The sequence below is a fragment of the Etheostoma spectabile genome, unplaced genomic scaffold, assembly GCF_008692095.1.
Source record: "Etheostoma spectabile isolate EspeVRDwgs_2016 unplaced genomic scaffold, UIUC_Espe_1.0 scaffold00003957, whole genome shotgun sequence".
In the NCBI taxonomy this organism is placed as follows: Eukaryota; Metazoa; Chordata; class Actinopteri; order Perciformes; family Percidae; genus Etheostoma; species Etheostoma spectabile.
The window spans coordinates 20,899-48,584 of NW_022603094.1; the positions used below are offsets into that span (position 1 = coordinate 20,899).

The 27,686-nt window shown below is 39.6% G+C and overlaps 3 protein-coding genes and 1 long non-coding RNA gene across 7 annotated transcripts; 1 reads left to right on the plus strand and 3 right to left on the minus strand.

Moving 5' to 3' along the window:
* Positions 1-5,896: 5,896 nt before the first annotated feature.
* Positions 5,897-9,844, plus strand: LOC116676890 (serine protease 33-like). Its single transcript, XM_032507709.1, has 5 exons — positions 5,897-6,134; positions 8,396-8,618; positions 8,714-8,979; positions 9,348-9,493; positions 9,574-9,844. The coding sequence occupies exons 1-5, from the start codon at positions 5,897-5,899 to the stop codon at positions 9,805-9,807; spliced, it is 1,107 nt and encodes a 368-aa protein (XP_032363600.1). The 3' UTR covers positions 9,808-9,844.
* Positions 9,845-12,792: 2,948 nt separating this feature from the next.
* Positions 12,793-13,744, minus strand: LOC116676888 (uncharacterized). The gene is made up of 2 exons (XR_004328845.1): positions 12,931-13,744; positions 12,793-12,899 (listed from the first exon to the last, which is right to left on the minus strand). It is a non-coding gene; the product is annotated as an uncharacterized LOC116676888 (long non-coding RNA).
* A 7-nt stretch (positions 13,745-13,751) lies between these two features.
* Positions 13,752-21,073, minus strand: LOC116676887 (guanine nucleotide-binding protein subunit gamma 3). Of its 4 annotated transcripts, none has more exons than XM_032507704.1 (5): positions 20,859-21,073; positions 19,335-19,387; positions 19,139-19,249; positions 17,259-17,396; positions 13,752-13,898 (listed from the first exon to the last, which is right to left on the minus strand). In XM_032507704.1, exons 2-5 carry the CDS (start codon positions 19,338-19,340, stop codon positions 13,812-13,814), a joined length of 342 nt encoding a protein of 113 aa, XP_032363595.1. In that variant the 5' UTR covers positions 19,341-19,387; positions 20,859-21,073; the 3' UTR covers positions 13,752-13,811. The 4 variants fall into 4 exon arrangements, with proteins under 4 accessions (XP_032363595.1, XP_032363597.1, XP_032363596.1 ...); XM_032507706.1 differs by having other exon boundaries at positions 19,335-19,398; positions 20,834-21,073; XM_032507705.1 differs by having other exon boundaries at positions 20,703-21,073.
* Positions 21,074-23,232: 2,159 nt separating this feature from the next.
* LOC116676886 (eukaryotic translation initiation factor 1b-like) lies at positions 23,233-25,173 on the minus strand. The gene is given in 5 exon segments (XM_032507703.1): positions 23,233-23,676; positions 23,830-23,931; positions 24,067-24,161; positions 24,164-24,229; positions 24,988-25,173. Coding segments are annotated over 5 exon segments (339 nt in total). The 5' UTR covers positions 25,019-25,173; the 3' UTR covers positions 23,233-23,631.
* Positions 25,174-27,686: the final 2,513 nt, after the last annotated feature.

Below are 27,686 nucleotides of genomic sequence, written 5' to 3' on the forward strand. Positions count from 1 at the left end.
AGGAATCGAACTAAGTTGGTTTAAGTCATATTAATCTGATCAATCTGAATTTGTTAACGTTTACGATAAATCCTCCAAGTACGCTAAAGTTAGCCATGGCGTTCCACAAGGCTCAGTGCTTGGACCAATTCTATTCTCCTTTTCTATGCTTCCTCTAGGTAATATTATTAGGAAAAACTCAATTATCTTTCATTGTTATGCAGATGACACTCAATTATATCTATCGATCAAGCCAGACAAAACCAGTCAAGCTAAACTTCATGCATGCATAAATTATATAAAATCATAAATGGCCTACGATTTTCTGATGTTAAACTCACAAAAAAACGACGTTATTGTGCTGGGCCCTAAACACCTCCAAACTTCATTATCTAGGGTTGTAGCTACTCTGGATGGTATTGCCCTGGCCTCCAGCAATATTGTCAGAAATCTAGGAGTTATTTTTGATCAGGATATTTACTTTAACGCCCATCTAAAACAAACCTCAAGAACAGCCTTTTTTCATCTACGTAACATTGCCAAAATTAGGAACATCCTGTCTCAAAACTATGCTGAAAAACGAGTCCATGCATTTGTTACTTCCAGGCTGGATTACTGCAATTCTTGATTATCCGGATGCTCAAAAAAGTCCCTTAAGACTCTCCAGCTGATCCAAAATGCTGCAGCGCGTGTTCTGACAAGAACTAAGAAAAGAGATCATATTTTTCCTGTATTAGCGTCTCTGCATTGGCTTCCTGTAAAATCCAAGATTGAATTTAAAATCCTTCTCCTGACCTACAAAGCTCTAAATGATCAAGCACCATCTTATCTTAAAGAGCTCTTAGTGCCTTACTGTCCCACTAAAGCACTATGCTCCCAGAATTCAGAGTTACTTGTGGTTCCTAGAGTCTCTAAAAGTAGAATGGAAGCCAGAGCCTTTAGCTATCAGGCTCCTCTAATGCGGAATCAGCTTCTGGTCTGGGTTCGTGAGGCAGACACCGTCACCACATTTAAGAGTAAACTTAAAACTCTCCTCTTTGATAAAGCTCATAGTTAGGGAGTGATGAGACAGAGACTGCCAGGGTACTTCCTTTGACACACTAAGCTCTTCTCTCCTTTATCTTTCCATTTGTGTGCATCCATGTCCCAGAAATGCTTGTTAACCTAGCTCTGGGGAGTCATTCCCTGGAGTCCTTATGTTCTTTTCCCCCAGCATGTTTCCTTGGATCAGGGAGGCTCCAAAATCGTGTTTGCAGCTGTCGCCATGGTCCCACTACACGTCCTGCAATGCACTGTTACATCCTACTACGCTCTGCTGTGCCCTGTTACATCCTGCTGTGACTTGTCATGCCGCACAGTGCCCTGCTATGCCATGAACTATTACAAACTTCTATTTATTTTTTTTAGTCACTGTTTCATTATCTTTTATCTTGAATGTTATTGCCACTCTTCATTTCAACCCCGTCACTACAAAGAGCCTGGGTCTGTCCGAGGTTTCTTCCTAAAAGGGACTTTTTCCCTCACCACTGTCGCACTGTTGCTTGCTCTGGAGGGAAATACTAGAACTGTTGGGTCCTTGTCTTGAGATAACTCTTGTTATGAATTGATAATATAAATAAAATCGAATTGAAATTGAATTGAATTACAGCTGACTCAATATGTGGATATGTTTATCACCATGACTGATATTTTTGTTAGTTATGCAAGTAACCTGGTTAGTAATCACTGCAAGTAGCTCCGTGAAAAGGTGATTACGTAAAAAAGCCTTGTCAGAGCTTTAACAAAGAGGCTTTTAAAAACACTTCTTAAGAAACACACTCATAGACAGTGAATCAATCTTATGATGTTGACAGTTTCTGTGGATTCCCTTTTGTTCCCCAACAATCACTAGCTGTACCTGAATCTGGATAAACCTCATTGCCTCTCTAAAACCTGGTGTGACCAGTTCACAGAAAGTCAGTGTTGATAGATAGAAGTCAATGGGGAATAAGCTGCGTCACCTCCAGGAACAGAAACAGAAATAACTTCTGTGTGCAGGGTTAAAAGTCTGTTTCCGTCTGTAATTTTATTTAGGTTTGAACTTTTCTCCAAGTTTTCAACTTTATATTTCATCACAACCTTTAAAGCCCCTGAATATTTTGTTTAAAATCTAGTAATTATCTTTAAGTCTTTCTTTTAGTCAAACTGAAAGCTGATCTGCTTCATGAGGAGTGATTGCCTGGGGTTTAATCAGATTTGAGTGACAGATGCAGTTTAAACAAACTACTGACTTGTCATCTGATTCCTTTCAATCAGTCTGTGAGGAACAGGCAGGAGGAATTATTCCCGCAGTGCAGACATAGCCATGTACTTATTGTATTAAGACTTCAAATATGAACTCTTTAGAAGTGTGTTTACATCAGTCATGTGTGTAAAATGTGAGCTGATCGTTGAACATAAAGAACATTCAGATTCAGCTTTAGTTGTTGTGTTCAAAGACCTGTGAATCAGTATGGGAGTATGTCAATCCTGTGGTTTTTGTTAAGTCTGGTGGAGGGTGGAGCTGCTCTTTGATTTACAGTTAGATTCTTATAAGGAGATGTCACACTTCTGATTTCACCTGTTTAGTTTCCTTATTTCCTTGATTTTATTATAATGATTCATCTTGTTATTTCCTCATATCTTCTTGTTGTGTTTACACCGATTGATTTTTTTGCTTAAGCCTTCCCCCCCTGCACATCCACTAACCTTTCTCTCTGTACATCTTCTGTCATGGTGTTCTGTCAGTTTAATTTCTTAAATAATAATGTAATGAATTGGTTTGACAATTAAAAGGTTTTTACAGGTTTGATCTCAATCATTCCAGAATATGAATATGTTTAACTCCAGATTGCTGCTGTCTGTTTTACAAATCATCAGTTTTTAGATTTTCAGGCAGTCAGTCAGAAAGACATTCCATCAACATCAGCATCATGCGAGTCTCACTGGTTGAGAGAAAATAATTATAAAGTAATAACCAATAGTGTAAAAAAGGTATAGTTACTCAAGTACAGCACTTCACTTTTCTTCTACTTTAACTTTAGTTTGCCAGTATAGGTTTTTCATTTAAAACATGTGATCAACATATAAAATATGATGCATTTTATAAATGAAAAGTTAAACAGGTTCAAAAGCAGTTCAAATGAGCTCCACCTTGGCCATCTTTTTTAATGCTTTTTATCTGATAGTACAAATAAAGAGGAAAGCAGGGAAAGAAGGGATGACATGCAGCAAAGGGCCACGGGTCAGATGCAAACCCGTGGCACTGCTAAATAATGAGTACTCTTACTGTTGATGCTTTAAGTATTTGTAGCTAATAGTACTTTTGTATTTGAATGCAGGATCTTTATGTGTAACAGAGTATATCTACAATATGGTAGTACTACTTCTACTCTACATAAAATGATCAGGGCATTTCTGCCACCACTGTGTAAATCTGACACAAATAAATCAAAGCATAATGTTGTTGATTATCAAGTTTTAGTGAATATTTAACCGTAATGGGTCCTTCCCGTTGACCATGAACTTGTTGTCCTTCCAGATCCAAACTGAATTAATTTTCAGGAGATATTCCACATTATGTATAAACTTCATGGGTGCCAATAATGATGAGCATGACTGTATGGGAACACACCTGGGAGGTGTAAAAACAGAAGTTAAGACAGGCTGCCACAGTCAACCTGTGTGGAGATACAGGAATGTTGTCAAGTGAGACGCGCTGAACATTCCACTTAATGGTAAAATAAACAAAAGCACTGAGGCATGACTGGAACTCATTAAGTGCTTTAAACAGTGGCTAAATTAGTATTTCTTTATTCAGTAAGAGTATTGATGTGGTTATGTAAAAAATGTATTACAGGTAAAAACCCTTCTTTCAAAGTCCTGTATAAAAATTCCGTTAAAGTATCAGCAGTAAAAGTACCGTCAAGTCTGGACTACAGAACGCACCTGATTAAGAGCCGCAGGCTCCAATTTAAGAAAGAAAATTAATTTTCTTGTACAGGCCGCACCGGATTTTAAGCCGTGGTGTCCGGCTTAAAATCCCACGTTGTAATATGACATATTTACACAGAAAGATATTACACGTGAGGATTTTTTCACTTTTGATTTAATCCGTATAGTAACATAAACAAATACATTATGCAAATGATTTTTTTCGAACAGTGCCTGTAACATGGCTACTTTTATATATACGTACGTCTCGGTAACACACGTATTCCGTTGCGTATGCTTTTTTTACTGAACAGTGCACAAACAACATTCCAGTATCTCCTAATGACTGGTAAAAAATATATCCCGGTTTATACTGCAGCCTACCAGGAAAAGTCATTGACCGCCTTCTTCATCTTCCTCCTGTGCACTAAAACCATCAAAGTCCTCTTCTTCAGTGTCGGAATTGAACAGCCTCAGGATCTCATCACTCACTTCAGTCTCTTCGTTGTCACTCACTTGAGCGCACGCGGTCCTCTTCATCACGCAGCAGTCCAGCCTTTCGAAACCCGTTGGTGATGGTGGATGTTTTGACACGGCTCCGAGCATTTAGGATCCACTGGCAGACTTGAAATTCCAAATTTACCTGCACTACCTGTTTGGGCTTACCAGATCTGTCCAGAGTCTTCCGCCACCCACTTATAATATTGATCATTGACCTTTGACCCAGGGTGCTCTGGTACCACATACAGTTATTAGCATCCTTATGGTTGAACATGGTGCTCGTTAGTCAGAGTTTTTCCCTCACAGAGAGGTGACATTCAACGTCCCTAGAGCCAGCTTCTGCTGCCCGGGTCTGGTCCATCAAGGCCCCTGACCTTCACTGCCATCTGTGTGGCAAAGCTCCCGACCCCAGTGGTTCCTCCCACAGGTGGTGGGCCCATGGGATGGAGAGGCAGTTGCCACGTTGCTTTTTTGGGCCTGTGCCCGGATGGGCTCCGTGGCAATCCCGGCTACCAGGCACTCGCAGACAAGCCCTCCATGTGGGCCTGGCTCCTGACGAGAGCCCTGGGCTTCTTCCGGGGAAAGTAACTCTACCTCTTCCTCATTTACTCATAGGGTTTTTGAACCATTCGTTGTCTGGCCCCTCACCTGAGAACACTTTGCCATGGGAGACCCTACCAGGAGCAGGTTCATAAGGAAAGGCAAACTGTATAAAACACACCTGGAAGGTGTAAAAACTAAAGCTGAGCCAGGAGGTCACATTCAACCTGTGTGGGGATAGAGGAATGTTGCCAAGTGAGGTGCGCTGGGCCATCCACTTAAAGGTAAAATAAACAAAAGCACTGACGCATAGACTGGAACTCATCAAGTGCTTTGATGTAGTTATGTAAAAAAAATATATTACCGGTAAAAGTCCTTCATTCAAAGTCCTATAAAAAAATTCAGTTGTATCAGCAGTAAAAGTACAGAAGTTTTCTCAGTGCCATGCAGTTACAGTACATGTAGTGCATGTCCCCTTCCCCCCCTTGGCAAATCAGATCACAATCTTGTCATGCTGTCTCCTTTGTATGTTCCTTGTGTCCTGCGGCAGCCTGTCCACAAAAGGACTGTGAGGAGGTGGACTCAGGAGGCTGAGGAGGCACTGCAGGACTGCTTGGAGTCTACAGACTGGAGCGTGCTCTGTGAGCCACATGGGGAGGACATCAATAACATGGTTGACTGTATCACAGAATACATTAAGTTCTGTGAGAACACCACCATGCCCTTCCGGACTGTACGCTGTTTTCCCAACTACAAGCCGTGGATCACCAGTGACCTGAAAGTTCTTCTGAAGGAGAAGAAGACAGCTTTCAGGTCATGGGACAGACAGGAGCTTAGGGAAGTACAGCACCGACTGCGGGATAAACTGAGGGAGTGTAAAAACACCTACAGGAGGAAGCTGGAGGCCAGTCTCCAGCAGAACAACATGAGGGAGGTGTGGACAGGGATGAAGGAGATCACCGGGTGTGGGGGGAGAAGAGGACAAACACCAGGGAGCCGGGAGAGAGCAAACGAGCTAAACTGTTATTTCAACAGGTTTAGCTCACAGCCATCCCCTGCCTCCTCCACCACAACCCACCAGCCCCCCACACCCCCTCTTTGCCTCCTCCCCCCCACCTTCTTTTGTTCCAACATCTCCCTTCGCACTCCCTCGCCCTCCTGCAGTCAGCCCACTCCCCCACTACCACTACACCACATTTCTCCTCCCCCCACTGACACTTCAGCTCCCCCCCCTGCTTTGCATTCACACCTGGCCAGGTGAAGAGACAGCTGGAGAGGCTACACCTGCGCAGGCCATGCTGGCCCGGATGGTATCAGCCCCAGGGTCCTAAAGACCTGCGCCAGTCAGCTGTCTGGTGTTCTCCATTACCTCTTCAACCTGAGCCTGAGCCTGCAGAGGGTGCCGCTGCTGTGGAAGACGTCCTGCCTTGTCCCCGGTCCCCAAGAAGTCGACTCCATCTGGCCTTAAGGACTACCGCCCTGGCTCTCACATCTCATGTGATGAAGGGCTGGAGAGGCTGGTCTTGGCCTACCTGAGGCCGCGGTGAGTTCTTCTCTGGACCCCTACAGTTTGCCTACCAAACCTTGTCTGGGAGGACGACGCTTGCCATCTATCTTCTGCAGCGAGCTCATTTGCACCTGGATGGTGGTGGCGGCACTGTGAGAATCACATTTTTTGATTTCTCCAGTGCTTCAACACCATCCAGCCACGGCTACTTGGTGAGAAGCTTGAGGTGATGGGTGCCGTTGCGTCCATAGTCTCCTGGATCACTGACTACCTGACAGACAGACCACAGTTTTTCCGCCTGGCCCTTGTTCTGTCTGATGTGGTGGTTAGTGTGTACGGGGGCCCCGCAGGGGCTTGTGCTGTCTCCTTCTCCTGTTCACTTATACACCTCAGACTTTCAGAGAGAGCAAACGAGCTAAACTGTTATTTCAACGGTTTAGCTCACAGCCATCCCTGCCTCCTCCACCACACCACCAGCCCCCCACACCCCCTCTTTGCTCCTCCCCCCACCTTCTTTTGTTCCAAATCTCCTTCCGCACTCCCTCAGCCCTCCTGCAGTCAGCCCACTCCCCCCACTACCACTACACCACATTTCTCCTCCCCCCACTGACACTTCAAGCTCCCCCCCTGCTTTGCATTCACACCTGGCCAGGTGAAGAGACAGCTGGAGAGGCTACACCTGCGCAAGGCTGCTGGCCCGGATGGTATCAGCCCAGGGTCCTAAAGACCTGCGCCAGTCAGCTGTCTGGGTGTTCTCCAGTACTCTTCAACCTGAGCCTGAGCCTGCAGAGGGTGCCGCTGCTGTGGAAGACGTCCTGCCTTGTCCCGGTCCCAAGAAGTCGACTCCATCTGGCCTTAAGGACTACCGCCCAGTGGCTCTCACATCTCATGTGATGAAGGGCTGGAGAGGCTGGTCTTGGCCTACCTGAGGCCGCAGGTGAGTTCTTCTCTGGACCCCTACAGTTTGCCTACCAAACCTTGTCTGGGAGTGGACGACGTGCAAACTATCTTCTGTACGAGCTTATTTCCACTAAATGAGTGGTGGCGTACTGTAGTAAAACATTTTTTGATTTCTCCAGTGTTGAACACCATCAAGCCTACGGCTACTTAAAGTAGTTGCTTTGTGGTGATGGGTGCCGTTGCGTCATTTTCTCCTGGCATTACTGAATACCTGTACATGACAGACCACAGTTTTTCCGCCTGGACCATTGTATCTTTCTGATGTGTTGGTTAGTGGTACGGTGGCCCGCAACAGCTGTGTGGTGTCAGAGAAACCTTTTTTAGCCTGTGATGACTTTTCCAGCTGATCCAGAGGCTTTTTAAAGAGTTTATCTAGCTTAAGAAGTAGGAGAATATTCTCAATACATAAAGAAACAATTTGTCCTTCAATTTATCACAAACATTCAACATCACCACATCTGGAGATACATGGTTTTCATTGGATAGGAAGGGGGTAAAAAACTGTCATCTGAAAAGTGACTAAAGCTGTCAGATAAATGTGGTGGAGTAAACAGTACAATATTACCTCTGAGATGTAGTGGAGTAGATGTATAAAGTAGCAGAACATGTAGCAGAAATACTCAAGTGCCTTGAATCTGTACTTCAGTCCAGTACTTGAGTAAATGTACTTAGAGTAGTTATATTTTAACACTGGTTATATATTCTGTATCAGCTTGTTGCAGCTGCATGTGTCTTCTGTCTGGTGGTTCCATGCTTGAATAAGTGCTTTGCACATCCCCTGTTCCACTCTTAGTCTGTTGAGGTCTTCCAGGATAGCCATGGGAGGTTGTGCCCGCTGGCGAGACATTCAGTCGGGTTGATTCCTGTCTCCATACAGTCCTGGGCTTGTGTGTGCAGCTGGCTCAATTCATCTTTCCAGATGTTGGTCCTTGCTATTTCTTTGGTTGACTGGAGAAGTGGTAATCCAGGGAGAGGAAAGTATTGCTCACTGTGTTCTTGTTGTCTGTCTCTCTGCAGTGTGCGGTATAACTCCGCTCAACACCAGGATTGTTGGAGGACAGATCGCCCTTGGGGGGAGCTGGCCCTGGCAAGTCAGCCTGCAATCATCTGGGAGGCACTTCTGTGGAGGATCCCTCATTAACAATGGATGGGTGCTGACTGCTGCTCACTGCTTCCCAAGGTAAGCACTAAGGGCAGATTCTCTTAGACGGTGAGTTTTGTTTTTGTTTAACTGCTCTGCTCTTAACTTCTGTGAACTGTTTTGTTTTTCTTTAGCATCCCAGCCGATCTGACTGTGTATCTGGGTATCCAGAGTCTACAGGGACCCAACCCCAATAGGGTGTCTCGGACAGTAACAAACGTCATCAGACATCCTAACTATGACCCCAATACTAATGACAACGACATCTGCCTCCTGAAGCTCTCGTCACCGGTGACTTTCAATGATTTCATTGTTCCTGTCTGCCTGGCAGCTCCAGCCAGCACCTTCTTCAGCGGCGTTAGCTCCTGGGTGACCGGCTGGGGTGACACTGGATCTGGAGGTGGGTCAGGAAGCAGCTGGGTTACATTTATTTATTTCAATACAAGGGTGACAACAACTGAGTTTACTCAGACATTTAAATGCAAAAATGAGTACCACCTTCCTTTGCCCATAAAGCAACAAAACAGAATTTTAGAAATGTCAACAAGTTTTTAAATATTTAAAGATGAATTACTGCAAAGAGCCTCTGTGGTAAAGGGTTCGTTCTGGTGATGGTGCTGTGGAGTTTTCTTGGTTAAGTTTAAAAGTTAAGTTTCTCACCAAATCACAACGTGGGTTTCCTTTAGGTCATAGACATACTAATGTAGTAATCAAACACTCATAATTGATCACATATGCTGTTTATTTACTGTACTTGTTTCTCTTTAGTCTCCCTTCCTCCCCCAGGAAACCTAATGGAGGTGAATGTGCCGGTCGTGGGGAACAGAGAGTGTCACTGTAACTATGGTGCTGGCTATATCACAAACAACATGATCTGCGCCGGGTTCCGTGCTGGAGGGAAGGACTCCTGTCAGGTAAACATCTTTACAACTGGGTTGGTGTCAGAATTTTTCCCCTGCAAAGATTCCTCTCCTAAACGTTTCTCTTCTTAAAGGGGGATTCAGGTGGTCCGATGGTGAGCAAGCAGGGCAGCCGCTGGATCCTGGGGGGAATCGTTAGTTTTGGAAATGGTTGTGCCGAGCCTAATTTCCCAGGAGTCTACACCAGAGTGTCCCAATATCAGACCTGGATCAACAGCCAGATCACCAGCAACCAGCCGGGCTTCATCACCTTCACGTCCAGTGGAACTGACAGTGACCTCAGCATCACCTGCGATGACCTGCCTTAATTATTTGTCATTGACATAAAGTGTCACCCTAAACTGACATACAGAAGGATGCATTTCTGATTACTTTGCAGATAGAATCAACTAACTAACTTCATGTCAGGGAAGGAAGAATGCTGTGAGCACATGCATGCTAACATTCTGTTTTATTCTTGATTGAAGCACATGAATAGTGATGCTTTGGTTAATATTTACATAATTAAAGACATTGAGAAATAATGTGTGTGTTTTCCTTGTGTGTAGGTGTGTATATATAGAGAGACATTTATTAGACATAGAGAGACATTTATATATATATATATATATATCATCACATGCCCTTCACCATACATAGAGATAGGCATGGGGAACTTTCCATAAGACCATCTCTCAATGCAAATCAAACCAGCTATTAAGCTAACTGAAATAACACCATGTCTATCTCTAGGTATGGTGAAGGGTATGTGATGATATAGGGTTAGTTTAATTCCTGTATCCTGTATAGTATCCTGGATCCATGAAATAACTGGCCTTTAAAAATATAAATGTGCCTGTTTTTTTTTATTCTTCTTTTTAATTAACTTTAGCATGGGTGTGTGAACTTATCCAAGCCACTGTATAAGACTGAAGGGTGATAATCCATGGTTTTCTATTCATAAACGTGATTTTGCTTAGGCAATGGTAAAGAAATCCTAAAGTAGCTCAGACTGGCCACATTTAAGAAACAAATGTGTTTCTCAAAATTTTGGAATGTTATGAAATCACTGTCTTCAGTCTCTTCTGGTCCCGATGAATTGGATCCATACTTTTTAAATATTGCTGCTGAAAATATTGCAGAACCTTTGACACACATTTTCAACCTGACTATTAATACCTAGTGTGTGGAAGTCAGCATGTGTCACTCCTCTATTAAACGGTGGTGGTGATCAATCAAATCCAAATAATTGTAGACCAATACCTAAGCTATCTGTTTTGCCAAGGTTTGAGAAGGGCTTATAAGTGACCAGCTGACTGACTATTTAGCGCAAAAAAACATAAAAAATGATTTGCAGTCAGGTTTTTGTAAAAAACACAGCACTGTCACTGTCACAAGTGTTAAATGATTTAATAAGTACTATTCTAAAGAGCACTGTGCTGCGCTGTTTTTAGATCCGGCAAAGGCGATTGACACAGTTGACTCTGTCCTGTCTCAGAGATTGGTGGATATTGGAATGTCAGTAACAGCTGTCAAATGGTTTGGCAACTACTTGAGTGGCCAAACACAAAGCGTTCAAGTCAATGGTGTGTCCTCAAACTCATTACTGTGTCCCCCGGTGTCCATTTTGGGTCCCATTTTATTTAATAGTATTATTTAATGTATAATAAATTATAAATGACTTGTCTCAGAATGTAACAAAAGCAAAGTGTCATTTTATGCAGATGACACAATTTTGTATTGTTCTGCCTCATCTGAAAGAGGGCCTCAGAAGATCTGCAATCTGCTTTGAACATTATTCAGAAGAACCTAAAATTGTGACTTGTACTAAACTCGGACAAAACTAAAATGAAGTGCTTCTCTAAATCAAGGAGCACAGACAATGCTTGTCAAATTGTTGAGACAGTATTTGAACGAGTGTCCATCTACAAATATCTTTGTTTCTTCTTAGAAAAAGGTTTGTCCTTCAAGCAGCATATACAGTGTCTAACAAAATAAACTTAAGAGTAAAGTTGGTTTCTATTATAGAAACAAAGGCTATTTCTCTATAATTGTGAGAAAAACATTTATGCAAGCAACATTTGCTGGATTATGGTGATATTTTGTACATGCATGCAAATCAATCTTCTCTGAAAACGCTGGACTCAGTATATTATGCAGCACTAAGATTGGTAACTAATTCTAGTTTTCGTACTCATCACTGTAGCTTGTATGAGAGTGTTGGTTGGTTGTTTTTACACAATTGCAGATTGGAGCATTGATGTATTTTTCTTTTTAAGGTCATTCTGTGGAAACTGCCTCCTTACTTATGTTCTCTCCTGACTCCTAAAGTCACTTCCAGGACAGGTAATCTTCAATCAAATCTCCGACCCTCATTGTGGTATAAACTGCAGAAGCATTTTGGATTGGACTGCCAACAACAATGACACAGTTAGGAAAAGTTAGGATAAAGGACTATTTGAGTACTACATGCACATGGGCGCTGCTGGTGATTATGCTGAGATGATGTTAAAATGTTAAATTACCAATCGTCTTTTTCTTTTTTATGTTGTCTGTTTTTTTACTGTATATTTCAAATGTGGAATTATTTGTACCGCTGTTTTAGCCAGGATTCCCTTGAAAAAGAGATTCTGAAGCTCAATGGGATTATTCCTGGTAAAATAAAGGTTAATAAAAAATAAAAAACACACCTGGCCCTAAATAGCGGGCGGCTGTGGTAGAGCGGCCATCCACCCATGGGAGAGTCTGTGGTTCAATCCCTGGACAAGCCCTGCAGTCCCGTGTCACTAACCCAAAACTAAATACTAAAACAAATGCTGCACCATCGGTGTGAATGTTTATCTGGCAGTTGCTTTGGATAAAAGCATTTTAAAAAGTATAACGCTTCCTAAATCAGAAATAATAAACAGCTGCAGCACAGTGACAGGACCTGTAAACTATAGCAAAAATAATATTCTTTATAATTATTCTAAATGTTTTCTAGTCACAGATACAGAGAGTAGCTCTGGGACTGTTACAGGCTGAGCTCAAGTGGCCAAAGAAACCAATTAAATGAATCCGTTTTTAAAATATTTCAGAAAAAAAAAAAAAAAAAAAAAATGTATGAAATAAGATACTTTAGTAGTACCTACAACATTTCTAACATTAAAGTGTAAGTCTGGTGATATTCTATATTTTATTCAAGTCACCAAATTCCATGAAACAACCCAAATTAACAATTTATTGATGCTACCACACATACACAGTTCTGCTCACTAGAGCAGCAAATGTAGATTAAATCACAGCTGACAGTTGTCCCAAAAATTGCACTTTTCCTTCCTGTTTGTTTGATAAAAACAACAGCGACTAGCTGTTTCAGGAGATTACTGATGAAACTACTGACAGGAAGTCAAGAAAGTACTGAAAGATACACTACACATTGCTAGTTTGGCTCTGGACCTTGGATTTTTTACTTTTAACCTATGAACTCCAAATTTAAAAATATGCAATACAAAAGGTATTTCAGCAACATCAACAGAACCAGGTCAACAATTCTGTATTTCATCAAAAGTACACAATATAAAAAAAGTCCTCTCGTACTCAAAATGAAGTGTTCAACAGTGTCAGTTGAGACGTTTTTTCAGGTTTTAAGTTGAGTTTTAACATTCTGTGACAATTGAAAAAAACCTGTTTCTGAGTAATATTCTGATTCTGAAAGCTGAATACAATGTTCGTCTGACTCTGCTGAAGACACTAAACTGTCCAAATGTTAATCTGTTTGCACAATTAAAGGCTGCAAATGAATCAGTGTGCTTTTTCCTATGAGTTGTGTCCTTGAGCTGAGAGAGAAGATATGAGACTTTAAATCGGTCAACAGAGATATTGACATTCTTTTTATACTGTGTAGCTGAGCAGTCGGTATGCAAAATACAAACTTTCTTGCCCAAGTACAAAACTGTAATTGTGATTTTGCATCAATAGATCGCTCCCTTTGACATTTCTATTTTATTAGATTATAAAGTACAGATGTATCAACATGTAAAATATTATAATATGGTATCATGTTATATGGTTTTATCGCAGATATCTAATGTTTTAATGTCAACATTAGATATAAATTCAATGAGCAAAAACGTTTGTATATACATTTTACATCAATGTGATGAAGTACCTTGATTCATCGGGTACTTAATTTATCAGATTTTTCATCCACTAACTCCATTTATCTTACAGAAAATGGAGACTGTAAACTGTAAACTCTCTAATAAAAGGCATACACTTAAAAACATTTTTAAAGAACTCAAAAACTAAAGCACATGTGGTCGCTCAGTGGACACTGGTGCACCTCGGTCTTCTACTTCATCCGGATCTCGAAGCAGAGGCAGTTGCAGGAGTCACACTCCGGAAGCTGACAGGTGCAGGCACAGTCCCATTTGGCACACTGTGTGAAAACACATCAGATACAAGAGTTTACTAAAATGCTGAATTGAAACTTTCTATGGTGATATTTTTGGCAAGGAGCACTTAGAAAACACTTTACATTCTGACAACAGACTATGAGCTCCGTCCCTGTGTTGGGTTATTGAGAGAGACAGTGTTGTCTCATGTCGTTTGATCGAATTTAACATTTCAGCAGAGGTATTCATTTCCATACAGTTTTTTTTAAAGATTTTTATTATTAATTTTAAAAGGACAGCTGAAGACATGAAAGGGGAGAGAGAGGGGGAACGACATGCAGAACAGGGCTGCAGGTTGGAGTTGAACCCGGGGCCACTGCGTCGAGGAGTAAGCCTCTATTTATGGGCGCCCGCTCTACCTACTGATCTATCTAGGAGCACATTCCCATACAGGTTTAGTGGCTTGACAGTTAACGGTGAAGTAGGGGATTTGATTCGCGGGGGCATTTTGCCGCCGGTAATGTTATTAGTTAGCAGTAGACTGAATTAACCCAACCCACGGTGAGTCTGATGAAAAGAGCTGTGTCTGCCCGGTTCAGCTCTGAGATTTTCTTGCATTGCGCAGCGCTGTGAAGGAATATTCTCCGAGATTAATTTATATTCTGCCTCTGTTTAGAAGTGGTGAATGTAAGCTACCGCTCACAGCAACTTAATACTTTATAGTGTCTGGCGTTTGTTTGATATTTAGTGTTGGCAAATGGCTTTTTGTTGAGTTTCCTCTTAGTGAAAAAATAGACACGGAAAGGAGTAGCACCTTTTTTCGCCAACCTTATTCCACACAACAGTCGTAATGTTCCTTTCAGCTATCCACTCGAGCTCCATGAAAGTGAAGAAAAGTAAGTTTGGTATTTCCAACAATCATGGAAGCAGCAAAAGTGTCAAAAGGCAGTAACGTAGTAAAGTGGTGCTACTTTGCAAATTTTTGTGGGTCTGAGGTATATTTCACATTTTAGCTGCCACATACTCACTCAGTGTGCAGTGCGAGAGGAGGAATGGCCAGCGGCCAGAGCAGCAAAAGCCAATGTGTGCTTCTTTTACCGATATATACTGTATTTAACAATATCTTTTGCAAGTCTTATCCAAACAATGTCGAACTTGGCACCGCATTTACTCATGCATGTAACAAGACACCTGCCAAGTTTGAAATTCACAAACACAAACACACAGACAGACGTTCTTGCAATTTATAGATAGATGAAAAGAACTTCAGCCCTGTATGTGATCCAGTGACAGGCTTAAACTCAGATATTTAGTTTTCTCCTGTGCACACTACAATGTGACACTGAATAGTGCTTTTTGCTTAGGAAGGTAAAAAAGGGAAATAACCCGGAAGTATCTGAGACCCATTTCACACCAGTGGCTCCCTCAGGGTTATACCCAGGTCGACTGTGTGTGGTAATGGGGGTAACGCTCCTCGATCTACCTAGCTTCTTGACCCATGTCGCCAGGTGGGTTTGGTCAGGGTAGACTAGGGTTGATTTCAATGTGAATTGAGCACGACCAGGGTCGCTAACAGCTGGGGCAGGATAATATGTGATTGGTTGGAAATGACAGTGGGTCAGTCGTCACAGGTTGCCGCCTAGGGTTTGTCGCACACTTTGAAAAAACAACAACATAAATTTTGCACATTCTGCACAAAATCATCTGAGAAGTGTTTGTTGGTTAGTTATCTGTGCTTCAGAATGTAATCACTGCAAAACAATGGTAAGCTTCCAGTAGCTACTAAAACGTTCGTTCTACTGGCTGGGACTGGAGTGTGTGTTATAGCTGTCATGTTCATAGTATATGACGTGCAAAGCCCCGCCCATTTCTAGCATAAGGTAAATATCATGCATTGCTCCCGGGTTGACCCAGGTGATCTCTGAATTTTCATGACCAGGGATATACTCATGTATCAGACAACCCTAGACAAACCCTGGTAGGTGGTGTGAAAGAGGTAAAAGTGGCAGCCATGAAGCTGGTGGAACCCAAATGCTCAGGAAAAGTCCTAAAATACCGTTTTTCTCCTCTCCTTTAGCATAGGGTACACTCAAACATCCTTTAGCAAAGGCTGCAACATTCACAGCAACACACCATTTGGCCGTTCACAGAAACAAATTATATGCTTATTGCGTACATTTAAGAATTATTTTCATACAATCATACTAATTAGGATTTATGGGGATAGTATGAGTGGACAGGAGGGTGAGCTACATTCTCAGCAACCATTTCCTTTTACTTTTGTGACTGGTAGCCCATATTCCGCATTTTATTTAAATTCCAACACACAGGGCAAAGTATCTAAGCATCTTTAGTAGTCCATTTTCTGAACAGACCCACGTCAGTAACATCCGCCATTGCATAATTACGTAGCCGAGTGTAAGTGCAGTTGGATTCGCTGAGCACCGTGTTGTCTTTCCCTAAGACCTAATGAATTGTCCTTCTCATCTTTCCGTCACCTCATGACGCTTTCTATAGAGTTCAAGTAAAAAATGTGTTTAACCCTTGTGTTGTCTTCACTTTCGGGACCCTCTAGTATCCCTCGGGTCAAACTGACCCAGGACGTATTTGGGGTTTTAAAACCAATTCTGAAATTACATTTTACTTCATAATCTATCAACAAATATTGTCTTTATCTCAATTTCAAACAGCTGAGATAACATATATGTTTAGGGAATGCATCAGTCTCTACTAGAACACAATTAAAAATGGAAGTGGGGTTTGTTTTTTGTCATAAGGTTATAATTGATGTTAAAAATCCACTATGGAAATAACATAAGTGGTCATATCCAGAATAATTTTCAGAATTGAGTGAGGAATGCATGTTTATCACAGGAAATAAAGTAAGGCAGTTGATTTTCAGGTAGCAAAAAATGTAACTTGTTCCATTTCTCTTCTTTTATTGGAAATGGGTCAATTTGACCCGAATACCACACAAGGGTTAAGAAACAAGCTATGATATAATTTTTTGAATATTCAGCACAAGTGTTTTTGCAGACCCAGTTTAGGTAGAAACCACTGGCTTAGTGGTTGAAAAGACCAAAATGGAGAAAAGAATAGATTTTCAAATCTATACAAATTGATTTTAAGCCTTCATTGCAAGTCATTGGGACAAAGAAACATAACTGACTTACGCAGACTGTCAATTAAATTAAACCAATATCTGACTTTGATGCTTTGAAAACTAGTCATGTCAAGTCAATTTTCTTTATATAACTCAATATCCCAGTGGGTTTACAATCTGACCAGAAGCCTGATCAGAGAGATAGCGAACCTGATTATAACAATATATTGAAGGTTGAGAAAAGGGCTCTTGAATATCCATATATCTCAGTAATGGTGTGGAGTGTTAGAAGGCTACTCACAGATGGAGAAGGGCACGAAACGGTCCGACATGAGCGCACGGTTGGCAGGTGACAGTCACACATTTCCGCAAATCTGAAGCACTGGTCACATACGGAAATGTTTGGACAGCAGTCACAACACTCTGAAGAACAACGGTCCTTTTGAAGAGAAAACAGACAAAAATTTGCATCACTCTCCACGCTGATGTTTCTGTACTTTTAACTTTTGTGTGTTGACAAACAAAAATACAGTGGACCAGAAACCTAACTAATACACCACACATACAGTGGTGCTCAAAAGTTTACATACACATGCTTAAGTTGACTAAAAAGAGGAATAAAAAAATCATGTTTTGGAAATTTATTTTAATACCTAAATTAAAAAATGAGGTAAAATCCAACCTTTAAGGACACCAATTTTCTTTGTGAATGAATAACGTATTGTAAATAAATAAATGTTCTTATTTAAAATACAGGGGTCATAAGTATACATACCCCTATGTTAAATTCCCATAGAGGCAGGCAGATTTTTATTATTAAAGGCCAGTTATTTCCTGGATTCAGGATATTATGCATCCTGATAAAGTTCCCTTGGCCTTTAGAATTAAAATAGCCCCACATCATCACATACTCTTCACCATGCTTAGAGATAGGCATGGGATACTTTCTATAAAATCATCTCTCAATGCAAATCAAACCAGGTATTAGTCTAACTGAAATAAAACCATGCCTATCTCTAAGCATGGTGAAGAGTATGTGATGATGTGGGGCTATTTTAATTCTAAAGTCCAAGGGAACTTTATCAGGATGCATAATATCCTGAATCCAGGAAATAACTGGCCTTTAATAATAAAAATCTGCCTGCCTCTATGGGAATTTAACATAGGGGTATGTATACTTATGACCCCTGTATTTTAAATAAGAACATTTATTTATTTACAATACGTTATTCATTCACAAAGAAAATTGGTGTCCTTAAAGGTTGGATTTTACCTCATTTTTTAATTTAGGTATTAAAATAAATTTCCAAAACATGATTTTTTTATTCCTCTTTTTAGTCAACTTAAGCATGTGTATGTAAACTTTTGAGCACCACTGTAAGTATTGTCGCTTAATCCAAACAAATAAAATTCAATCATAGTAATTAAAACATTTTTCCAGGCACTGTATTAACTAGTTCAAGGTCCCATATTTAGTCTTGATCTTTTATATGTAAACTGGAGTAATTAAAGTTCAAAGAGACACAACAACTCTCTCTGTAATTTATACATGAATAGGTGAGTAAAACTTTTTTTTAAATATATTTAAAGAAGAAAATCTGCTTGATTGCATGTATGTTGTAGAACTGTTTTCACACTGGCATAATGTAAAACACTTTTTTTTTTAGAGGGACCAGATCAAAGTATGATTGGTTATTAGACAGAAATAACCGCTCCCTTCAGTAAGCACTGAGTTTGTAGAAATTTACAAAATGTTAGACTTAGTGTACCATGTTATATGATTATAGCATTTGTGTAATGATTGTGATAGAATAACATTTTGTTTTTGGAGAAATAAGAAATAACTTAAATAACCTCAGAAAACTTTCCTGGAGTAGTAGGCCAGAAAATTGAAGGAATAAAAATGAATAGATTTGTCCTAGGAAGAGAAGACATGGTTTGTCTGGTTTTTAACACCGGGGGGAGCCACAATGTCATTACATTCTCCACATGGTGACTTGAGTTCAGTGTTCATAGGTCAAGGTTTACTTTCCTATTTATCTTCCTCTTCATCTGTGCTACTATGTTTACCGCAAGTTACAGTAAACAGCACATTTGATCTATTTTACATTTTACAAACTGTAGTGAGGAGAAAGGCCTCGTTGCTCTGTAGAGACCAGTGACCATGTCTGCACCACCAACCTTGAGGCAGGATCGGATCCACAGCCCGATCCCCAGGATGATCATGTAGAGACTCAGAGTAATCATCAGCACTGCTGGGAGAGGGATGGAAAGCTCCCAAATAGGCAACACCTGAGGAGCAGGACATACCAAATATATAACTACATCTAACAGAATAGAGATGGCTACGTATAAGAAGAAACATGTTCTTTCTTACCTGCATTGTCTCTTTCTGAGTTGACACCTTTAACTGTCACAAAGCTCACATCTCTAGGAATTTGGACAGGAGAAGAATAACAATTAAAACCCTTCTTATCAATTACTTAGGCTTTCCAAATGCCTCTGTTTATTTTCCCCTATGTTAAAATGGTATAGCCAGAAGCTGCACTCAAGTACAATTATGAGGTACATGTAGCTACATTTTGACATATTACATTGTACTTTTTAATACATTTATTTAATTGCTATTCAGAATTAAATTTACATTAACACATGATAAAAATGATTAAATATCATCAGTTCCAATCAGCTTACAACAGTAACAACAAGCTAGTTAACAATTATGTGTCAATAATAATAATATTAATCAAATAGCAAATGTTATGGAAAAATGTTACACTTTTAAAATATGCACAATCAGTAGGCTACTTCTGTATTTTTCCCTTTGTAAACTTTCAAATGCAGTATTTGTAATTGTGAATTGATTTCACATGGTTGTATTCATACTTTTAATTAAGAAATAATCTAAGGAAGTAAGTAATCATTTTCTACCACTGAGTGGTAGAGTATAGTTTGAGTATAGTGTGTACTGTTTATTTACAGGTACTATATGCCATAGAATAGTAATATGTATATTAGTAGAATAGTGGAATGTATATTTAAGTACAAAGCTTAACAAATTCAAGGTACAAGGTTACATTATTTTACTTTATACTTCTATTCACAACCTCTCAGAGGTAAATCTAGTACTTTTTACTCCAGTAAATTTAACTTACAGCATTAGTTAGTTTTCAGATGACAGTATTTCGGTCCCTTCCTGTATAGTGAATTATATTTAGCTAATACATTAACTTAAGTAGCATTTTCAATGCAGGACTTTTTCTTGTAACAGCGTTGTATTACTAGCAATATCTGAATCAAATACTGAGTCGAATACTATACTATTACTTATTTTACATTTTTATGATTCATACTTTTACTTAAGTAAGATTTTGAATGCAAGTATTTTACTTATTTTGGAATTTTTCCACAGTGTTAGCTAGCTAGTACTTTTACTTCGGTAAAAGATCAGCACAACGTTACTTATTTTATCACTGTTAAGCACTTAAGTATTTTCCTCTTAAGCTATCTAGCGTTAACTTTTTGCAACTAGCTAGGGTAAGGAAATTAAAGGTTGATATCTGGTCATGTACTGGAAAAGTACTCAAATAATGTATTTAAGAAAGCTAGCTAGAAGTACCGCAAAATGCAAACAATTACTGCTTCCAAAGTACTTACGTTAACTAGCTAGCTAGCTAAAAGTACACAAGTAACTACAGTTAAACTCTAATAATGTTAGCAGTTAAATGGACTCAAGTAACGTTACCAAACGTATTTGAAGTGAGGAATTGTCCCTCGCAGTGCTAATTCAGATAAAAATACAGAAGCTAATATTTAACGTCAACTAACAGCTAGCTAGCTAACGTTAACACGTTAACAATGAATAACTGTTTTTTGTTACAGGGTAGCTAAAAGTGCTAACATCTTATCGTTCTGAAGAGTCCTGTATTTTCCATGAATGCGTCTTGTTTAATCAATACAGCATAAAGTGTTGGTTAATTTGAAGTAAAGTCACATTTTTCCATTGTATCGTTAATTGTATAAAAAGAAGTGATTCTGCCCCCTGCAAAACAAACGATACTATTTATCTATGGCGGTAGTTGCGTTGCCATGGAGTCAGAAGGGTCCTTTGAAGGGACAAAAATACGTGCACGGCAGCACAAACTGGATAATAAAGTTCTTGATGTTATACTTTCACATTTACTGTACTGTCCTTAAGTACAATTTTGAGGTACTTTAATTACTTCCATTTCGCTACTTTAAACTGCAACTTCAGTAGATCTCACAAGGAAATTATGTAATTTTTACTGCACGTTACAGTAACGTCTATTCAATTAATTTGCAGATGATATGGAAAGGAGTCTCGAGTCTTAACCCTCAAGTTGTCGTCGGGTCAAATTGACCTGTTTTTCTATTTCAATGTTCTTTTTAACTACCCCAAAGAACAGCATTTGAAACAAAAAATTGAAGTGGTTTGACATGGTATTGAGTAAAAGTTGACATATTCCAGTCAACATCCATTCCTTTAATTTTAATCTAAATATGTCCTAATTTCTGCTTTTCTAATTCAACATTAGGCATAATTCCCTTAAGTAATGACAGTAAATCCCCCAAATAACTGTAAAACTAAAGTTAATAAGTTAGTGTTACGTAGTGTTGAAACATTAAAAAAGTGACAAACATTGGAAAAAAGCACAAAATGTAAGAAAAAGTTAAAAACATCGATAAAAAGCGTCAACAAAATTGTTGATTTTCAATTTTGACGGGAAGATAACACAAGGGTTAAAGCGCTATCCTGATTATTTTTAGTACTGTATGCACATTTCTGTAGTTTTTAATTTATCAAATTCAAACATTAATATGTAGCTTAACATTATCAACAAGCAAATTATGATATATTATAGGTTAAGACTTTGATACCTTGACTTCTCCTATTGTAGAAAATAGAACTCCCCCACCACCCACGTTCAGTATATGAAAGAATTGTCCTCGTAAAAAATGGGCTAAATGGTACTTTGTATGAATCCCAATAATTACATTGTGTGTAAAATATTCATGCATAAACATGTAAGAGTAGAAATATATACTAAAATGTGAAATAAAATTTCACAAAACTCAATTTTTTTTGGCATAGTTAAGCTTTCTCAGCTCCTCTGATTTGAAATGTTATATGCATACACATAGTATTAAGTAGTATTTGTAAATGTATTATTACTCAGTTTGGGACAACAAAAGATTTGTGATACAGTCCAAGTAATGTGACGACTATAGTCATTGTTCACAGAATTCAGAAATCATAACCAAAAAGCAACCTAAAACCAAAAATCCTCCACTCATGTACAAAAAACAGTGGACATGCTGATCAACTGCAGACATTTTATTGAACAAATGTGGATTTTGCATAACAGACTTGCTCTCAATCACCCTGTCACAAGAACACAGTGCAACCTGGCCATGGCTTAGATTTTTACTGTATTACTTCAGCATCACTACATTTAACTGTTGATAAATTATTGCATTGTAGGAAATTTAAGAATCAAGTGTCCATAACCATAGGTGTGGTAACAGTTGTTTTCAGACCACAATAAAAAGCTGGTCACATGCCAGAGTAGGACATCACTTAATTGACAAGAATATTCAAAATTATATGCAAGGTTACCATCTTCAAATCACTTAAACAGCCAAATATTACCAGTACTTTGCTTCCCACTCTGGATGATGCACTTGATCACTTAGTAAACCGCGTCAGCCTTCCACATTTAGTTTTAATACTTTGGCAGCAAAAAACATTTCAAGAATTGTGCCATTAAATGATCGAGCAAAATCAATTTTCTGGATGGAGTGGCAAAGGTAGTCCATACTTCACACACTTTTACTCCGCAACCTGCAAGCAGGTAGCTGGACAGGTATACAATGCCAGTGGGATATTGTAGCTGACTGAAGAGAGGGAGGCTTCTTATACTAGCAAAATACTGACTACTTTTCAGCACATGCCTATACAAAAATCCTTGTCCCCACCTCCTACCTGAAACCGGTCTGCTCTTATGTGCCCACAGGGTTCAAAATGAGCAAAATCCAGCCAGCTAGTAAAATATGCAAGTGGCTGGTAGATGTGCTGCACTCAGCACAAACATGTACTCCATGGCTGGTAAAATTTCAACAATTCACTAGCCAGTTGGGCTGTGAACGAAAGTTAATTTTGAACCTAGTGTACCCCACTTCAGCAGTGAATCGTTTTAAAGTCGGTGACCTTCTTGTACAAACCCAGCCCCCATTCCCATGACACCACTCCAACATATGGAGACTCAACGTTTTATTGAAACACCTTTAAGTACAAAACAAAAAAGTTACATGAAACAGTGCCTCTTTTGTTGTGGCACAAGACCTAAAAAGAGGAAATTAAAAAGGAAATAAACAGGGGAAAAGAAAGGAGACGTGTGTGGGAGGGTCATCACCACTCATCCCTGATGTGTGGCGCTGCAGTGGTGTGTCTTTGCGAGAGCGAGCCTGCCCCCTGGTGTTGTAGGGGGATGTTGGTGTTACAGAATCCCATATTTGTCAGAGGTATTTGTTAGCTAATATGAGCTGGTGGGGTTGCAAGGGGGGGAGAGGGGGAAGGAAGAGGAACAGCAGCACATAGGAGAGGGAGTTTAATGGCCTTCTAGGAGAGAATGGGAGAGGGCTGCTAGCAGCTTCTAGAAGCCGTGGACTTTGAGCTGCTCCTCCTTGGCCAGGTCAATCTGCAAAAGAAAACAAGAGATCAAATAAAAAAGGAAAAAAAACAACCTGATCTTCAGTCTGTGTTCCACTGTAGCACTGTTCCACATGTACAGGAAACCCTGTAAAGTCACACAAGCAGGTTAAGTGTTTTTTGTTTTTACATCAATACTAACCTCAATGAGGAACTGGCAGATATTCTTGCGTTGGTCTCCCTGAAGCTGGATCACTTCACCATACTCTGGGTGCTCAATTACTGTCCCATTGCAAGCAAACTTCTGTTGGTTTAAAAAAAGTGTCAGTGTTTACAGTGGCCAGAAAACATCTCCCTGCAGTAACATTTGGTCAAAGCTGGCAGCATTCCGTAAAACAAAACGGTATTTATTGACTGAGACTGCTTGTTTTAATGGCACCTTCTTGAAGGCCTTGACTAGCTTCTTCTTATCATAGTCGGTGGCAATGCCCTGGACAGTGGTGAGGGTCTTCCTGCCGTTCCGCTGTTGGATTTTATGTGGATATAGTCCTCTGTCCCAGCTGGGAGGCGGTCATCACCCTTAGTTGCATCAGCAAAGGGGTCTGGAGGAGGGAGGGAAGACAATAAGAATACAATTTTCAAACAGATTGAGCGCAAGACAACAAAAACATTTACCATAAAATGGACAGCTCAAGTATCTTAGCTGAATCTTTTAGTAATTCACGTTGAATATCGCATTTTACCCGACCGCAGTATAAAAATCAGCTTTGTATCGCCCCAGTGCTGACAGTTAATTTTTTTGTAGAAATAACTGCGCAGACGTACAGGCTAAATATACAGCTTAACAGCTTATTGGAGACTAGCTAGCTTACTGCTGAGCAGCACCACTTAAATGGCAAATGGGATTGGTGATGACTTAACATCAGTAATGACAAGGCAACTTTCATTTTCAGAGTGTGAATCAAGGTCAAAAGAGTATAACCAATAAGAATTAAAGTTAGATGGTCTTTTTTAACTTAGTAATACGATTTTCTTGTCGATGCGCACACGTATGAAGAATAAGCTAACGGGTTAGTAGCACAATTCAGGCCTAATGGCGGCAGTTTTAGCAAAGGCCTGCTAGTCGAATAAAATGACCACGAAAATGTGAATTTTATATATTTATGCTTTCACGAGTTACAAAGTTAATGTCGAATCGATTACTTTGAAGACCAAGCATTCTAATAGTCAAAGCCTGTAAAAAGCGAAAAAAAAAAAACTCGACGCAAGCACGAAGCTTGGCGTTACTGTTAGCTTCGCTGGAACTCGCCCTTCCCCCACCTTGTCTAACGTTACCGGTTAGTTTGATAAAATGACTTACCAAAAGTTTGGAGGTTCTGGATATCGGACATACGATAAGATTTGCTTTCCTTTCGGATACTAACTTGGTTATCGAGCTGTTCGTTGGCTAACTTTGACTTTTTTGTCGTTTCTAGATTTCGCCTTTTCACTGGGACGGTGCTCGGCTTCAACAGCTTTCACAAAATGGAGCTCTTTGAAACCTTAACACTGGAAAACAAGCATATATAGCCCCGCCCCGAAAATAACGTCAACACGTCGAAGACGTTATGAAGCGACGTCATCGTCAGCCACGCCCTGTTATTTCTCAACTCTACTGGAAAGATGATGTCATAATTTTGGGACAGGAACATTACCTAAACTAACCAAACAAAACGTGTTGATATATTTTTTTTTATTTTAATGCTGTCTCTGGAACATTTTAAAATAAGAAAAGCGTGTCTACCATCATTATAAAAAATTCTTTGGTGATCTATCTAGTATTTAATTTAATTTTAACTTTTAACTTTTTCAATCTTCTCCTTATTTATTTGACTGTTATCTGTCTTTTATGACGTTATGTGAAATATATGATATCTGACTTTGTACCATGAAGGTTGGTATGGCATGCACAGTGTGTGTGTGTGTGTGTGTGTGTGTGTGTGTGTGTGTGTGTGTGTGCACATTTATTTATTTATTTATTTATTATATATATATATATATATATATATATATATATAGCTGACTATGAGCAGCCACAATGCGCAGCCGCAGGTCCTCAGTGAGCTCCTTTGTCTTAGCCATGACCGTCCACAAACCAACAGCAGCTGTTTTTTCACCTGTTGAGTTGATTAAAACAGCTGTTCCCAATCAATCAGGGTAATTAGGATGCTTTAAAACAGCTTGGACTATGTGGAATTGAATCGATGGAATGGATTTCCCCCCAGACTGTGACAGTTTGCAAAGGGTATGAATAATTTTGACATGCCACTTTTGGTTCAAATGTAAATAAAAGACGAGTAATATTTTTTCCCCACAATGATGCCTCTTGTACGTCCACTTATTATGTTCTGGGAGACGACTGTGTCATTTCTAATCAAGAAAAAACTTGCTGGTTGCCTAAAAATAACTTTAAGTCAGAATTTGCCAGGGGTATAAATAATTTCAGGCTTGAATATATGTATACATATATACTGTGTGTGTGTGTGTGTGTATATATAATATATGTGTGTGTGTGTTTGAACAATTCATCTTTTTTCCCTCCTAATTATAAAAAATTCTAATAGTGGCAGAAGAAGTTACATGTTAATCTTTCAAGATCAAGATAACTTTATTGTCCCCTGAGGGACATTTGTCTTGGGCATCAAGTGCAATGTCAACGTCTATACTTTCAAAACAATAAAAACGAACAACAATCGCAGCAGCAGCAGCAGCAGCACTACACGCCCCTGTCGCCAGCAGAGCAGCGCCTAGGCACCTTTTCTCCAAGAATGTTCAAACTTAATTGCATTTAATGCCTGTGGATTCGACAATAATACCCTACCGAATCTTGATGCTTATTTGTAAACGAGGAGAGATGCTGGGCTCTTCTCAGCTGATGGGTAATTCAGGGCAGGGAACAAGAACCAGAATATGATGATGAATGAAATGAAACTATTCAACGTCTTAACATCAACACTGAAAAGAACATCAGCTGCATTTACAAAACAAATATGGCCAGTTTTCCAGTCTCATAAGTATATTTTATTTACAGTACTATTAAGATAGCTGATTTTCAGTGGAAAGACCTATATCAAGTATAGCTATTAAAAACAAAAGTGGCGTTTTCCATTTGCTAAAATGAAAATAAAAACTCAGCATTTTGGCGTAAGGATTTGCACCATACATTTTTTTGCACTCTTCCTACTTTTTTATTGCAAACATTCACAAATTTCGTGGGGGATAACAACATTGGTATTGTATCCTAGAGCAAAAATAAAGCTCTGAGCTGTTAGACAACCTCTTCCTCCCACTATCACTATCATCTATAGTTGTCCACACTTTCACTGCTTTCTTTGAATGGACAGATTGCAAACATGATTCAAGAGCTAAATGCTGATTATTTATTATTTGTTTTTCATTATTTGTTTATTGATTTATTCAGGACAATGCACATTGATGAAAAAGCACAACAGTACACGTAAATGTGCCAGATTGTAGCCCAAGAGCTAATGTCCATCTGCAGTCCAACACGCGGGTTGGAGTTGCAGTACTGAAGACATAGGATAGTCACATTTAGTATATAAAGACAAGAAGAAACAAAAAGAAGAAAACAAAACAATTCATTCATTAGAAAAAGTTAAAATAGAAACACAAGTTAGCGGTGGTTACACATTTGGTTAGCTCTGAACCACAGCTTTACTTGGCTTTTAAAGGAGGCCACAGTGGGACGCTCCCTTATAGTTGGGGGATGTGTGTTCCATAATGCACTACCTTTATGAGACAGTGCATCATGGCTGAAGGAGGTTTTTCTGAAAGGAACCTCCCAGTCCCTGTTTACCACAGCTCTGGTGATCCGAGTGTGTCCTATATTTAATAAATCCAGCCTGGACCGTGGTGTAGGTGGCGCCATTAGCACCTGCAGTACTTATAAATTAAACACTGAGGAAAAGTGTACAATAATTCATCAAAACTCATAAGTTATATTTCTCTAAGGTATTGCAATGATGATAAGAGAGATTTTTTTTATCCAGAGTCTTGAGC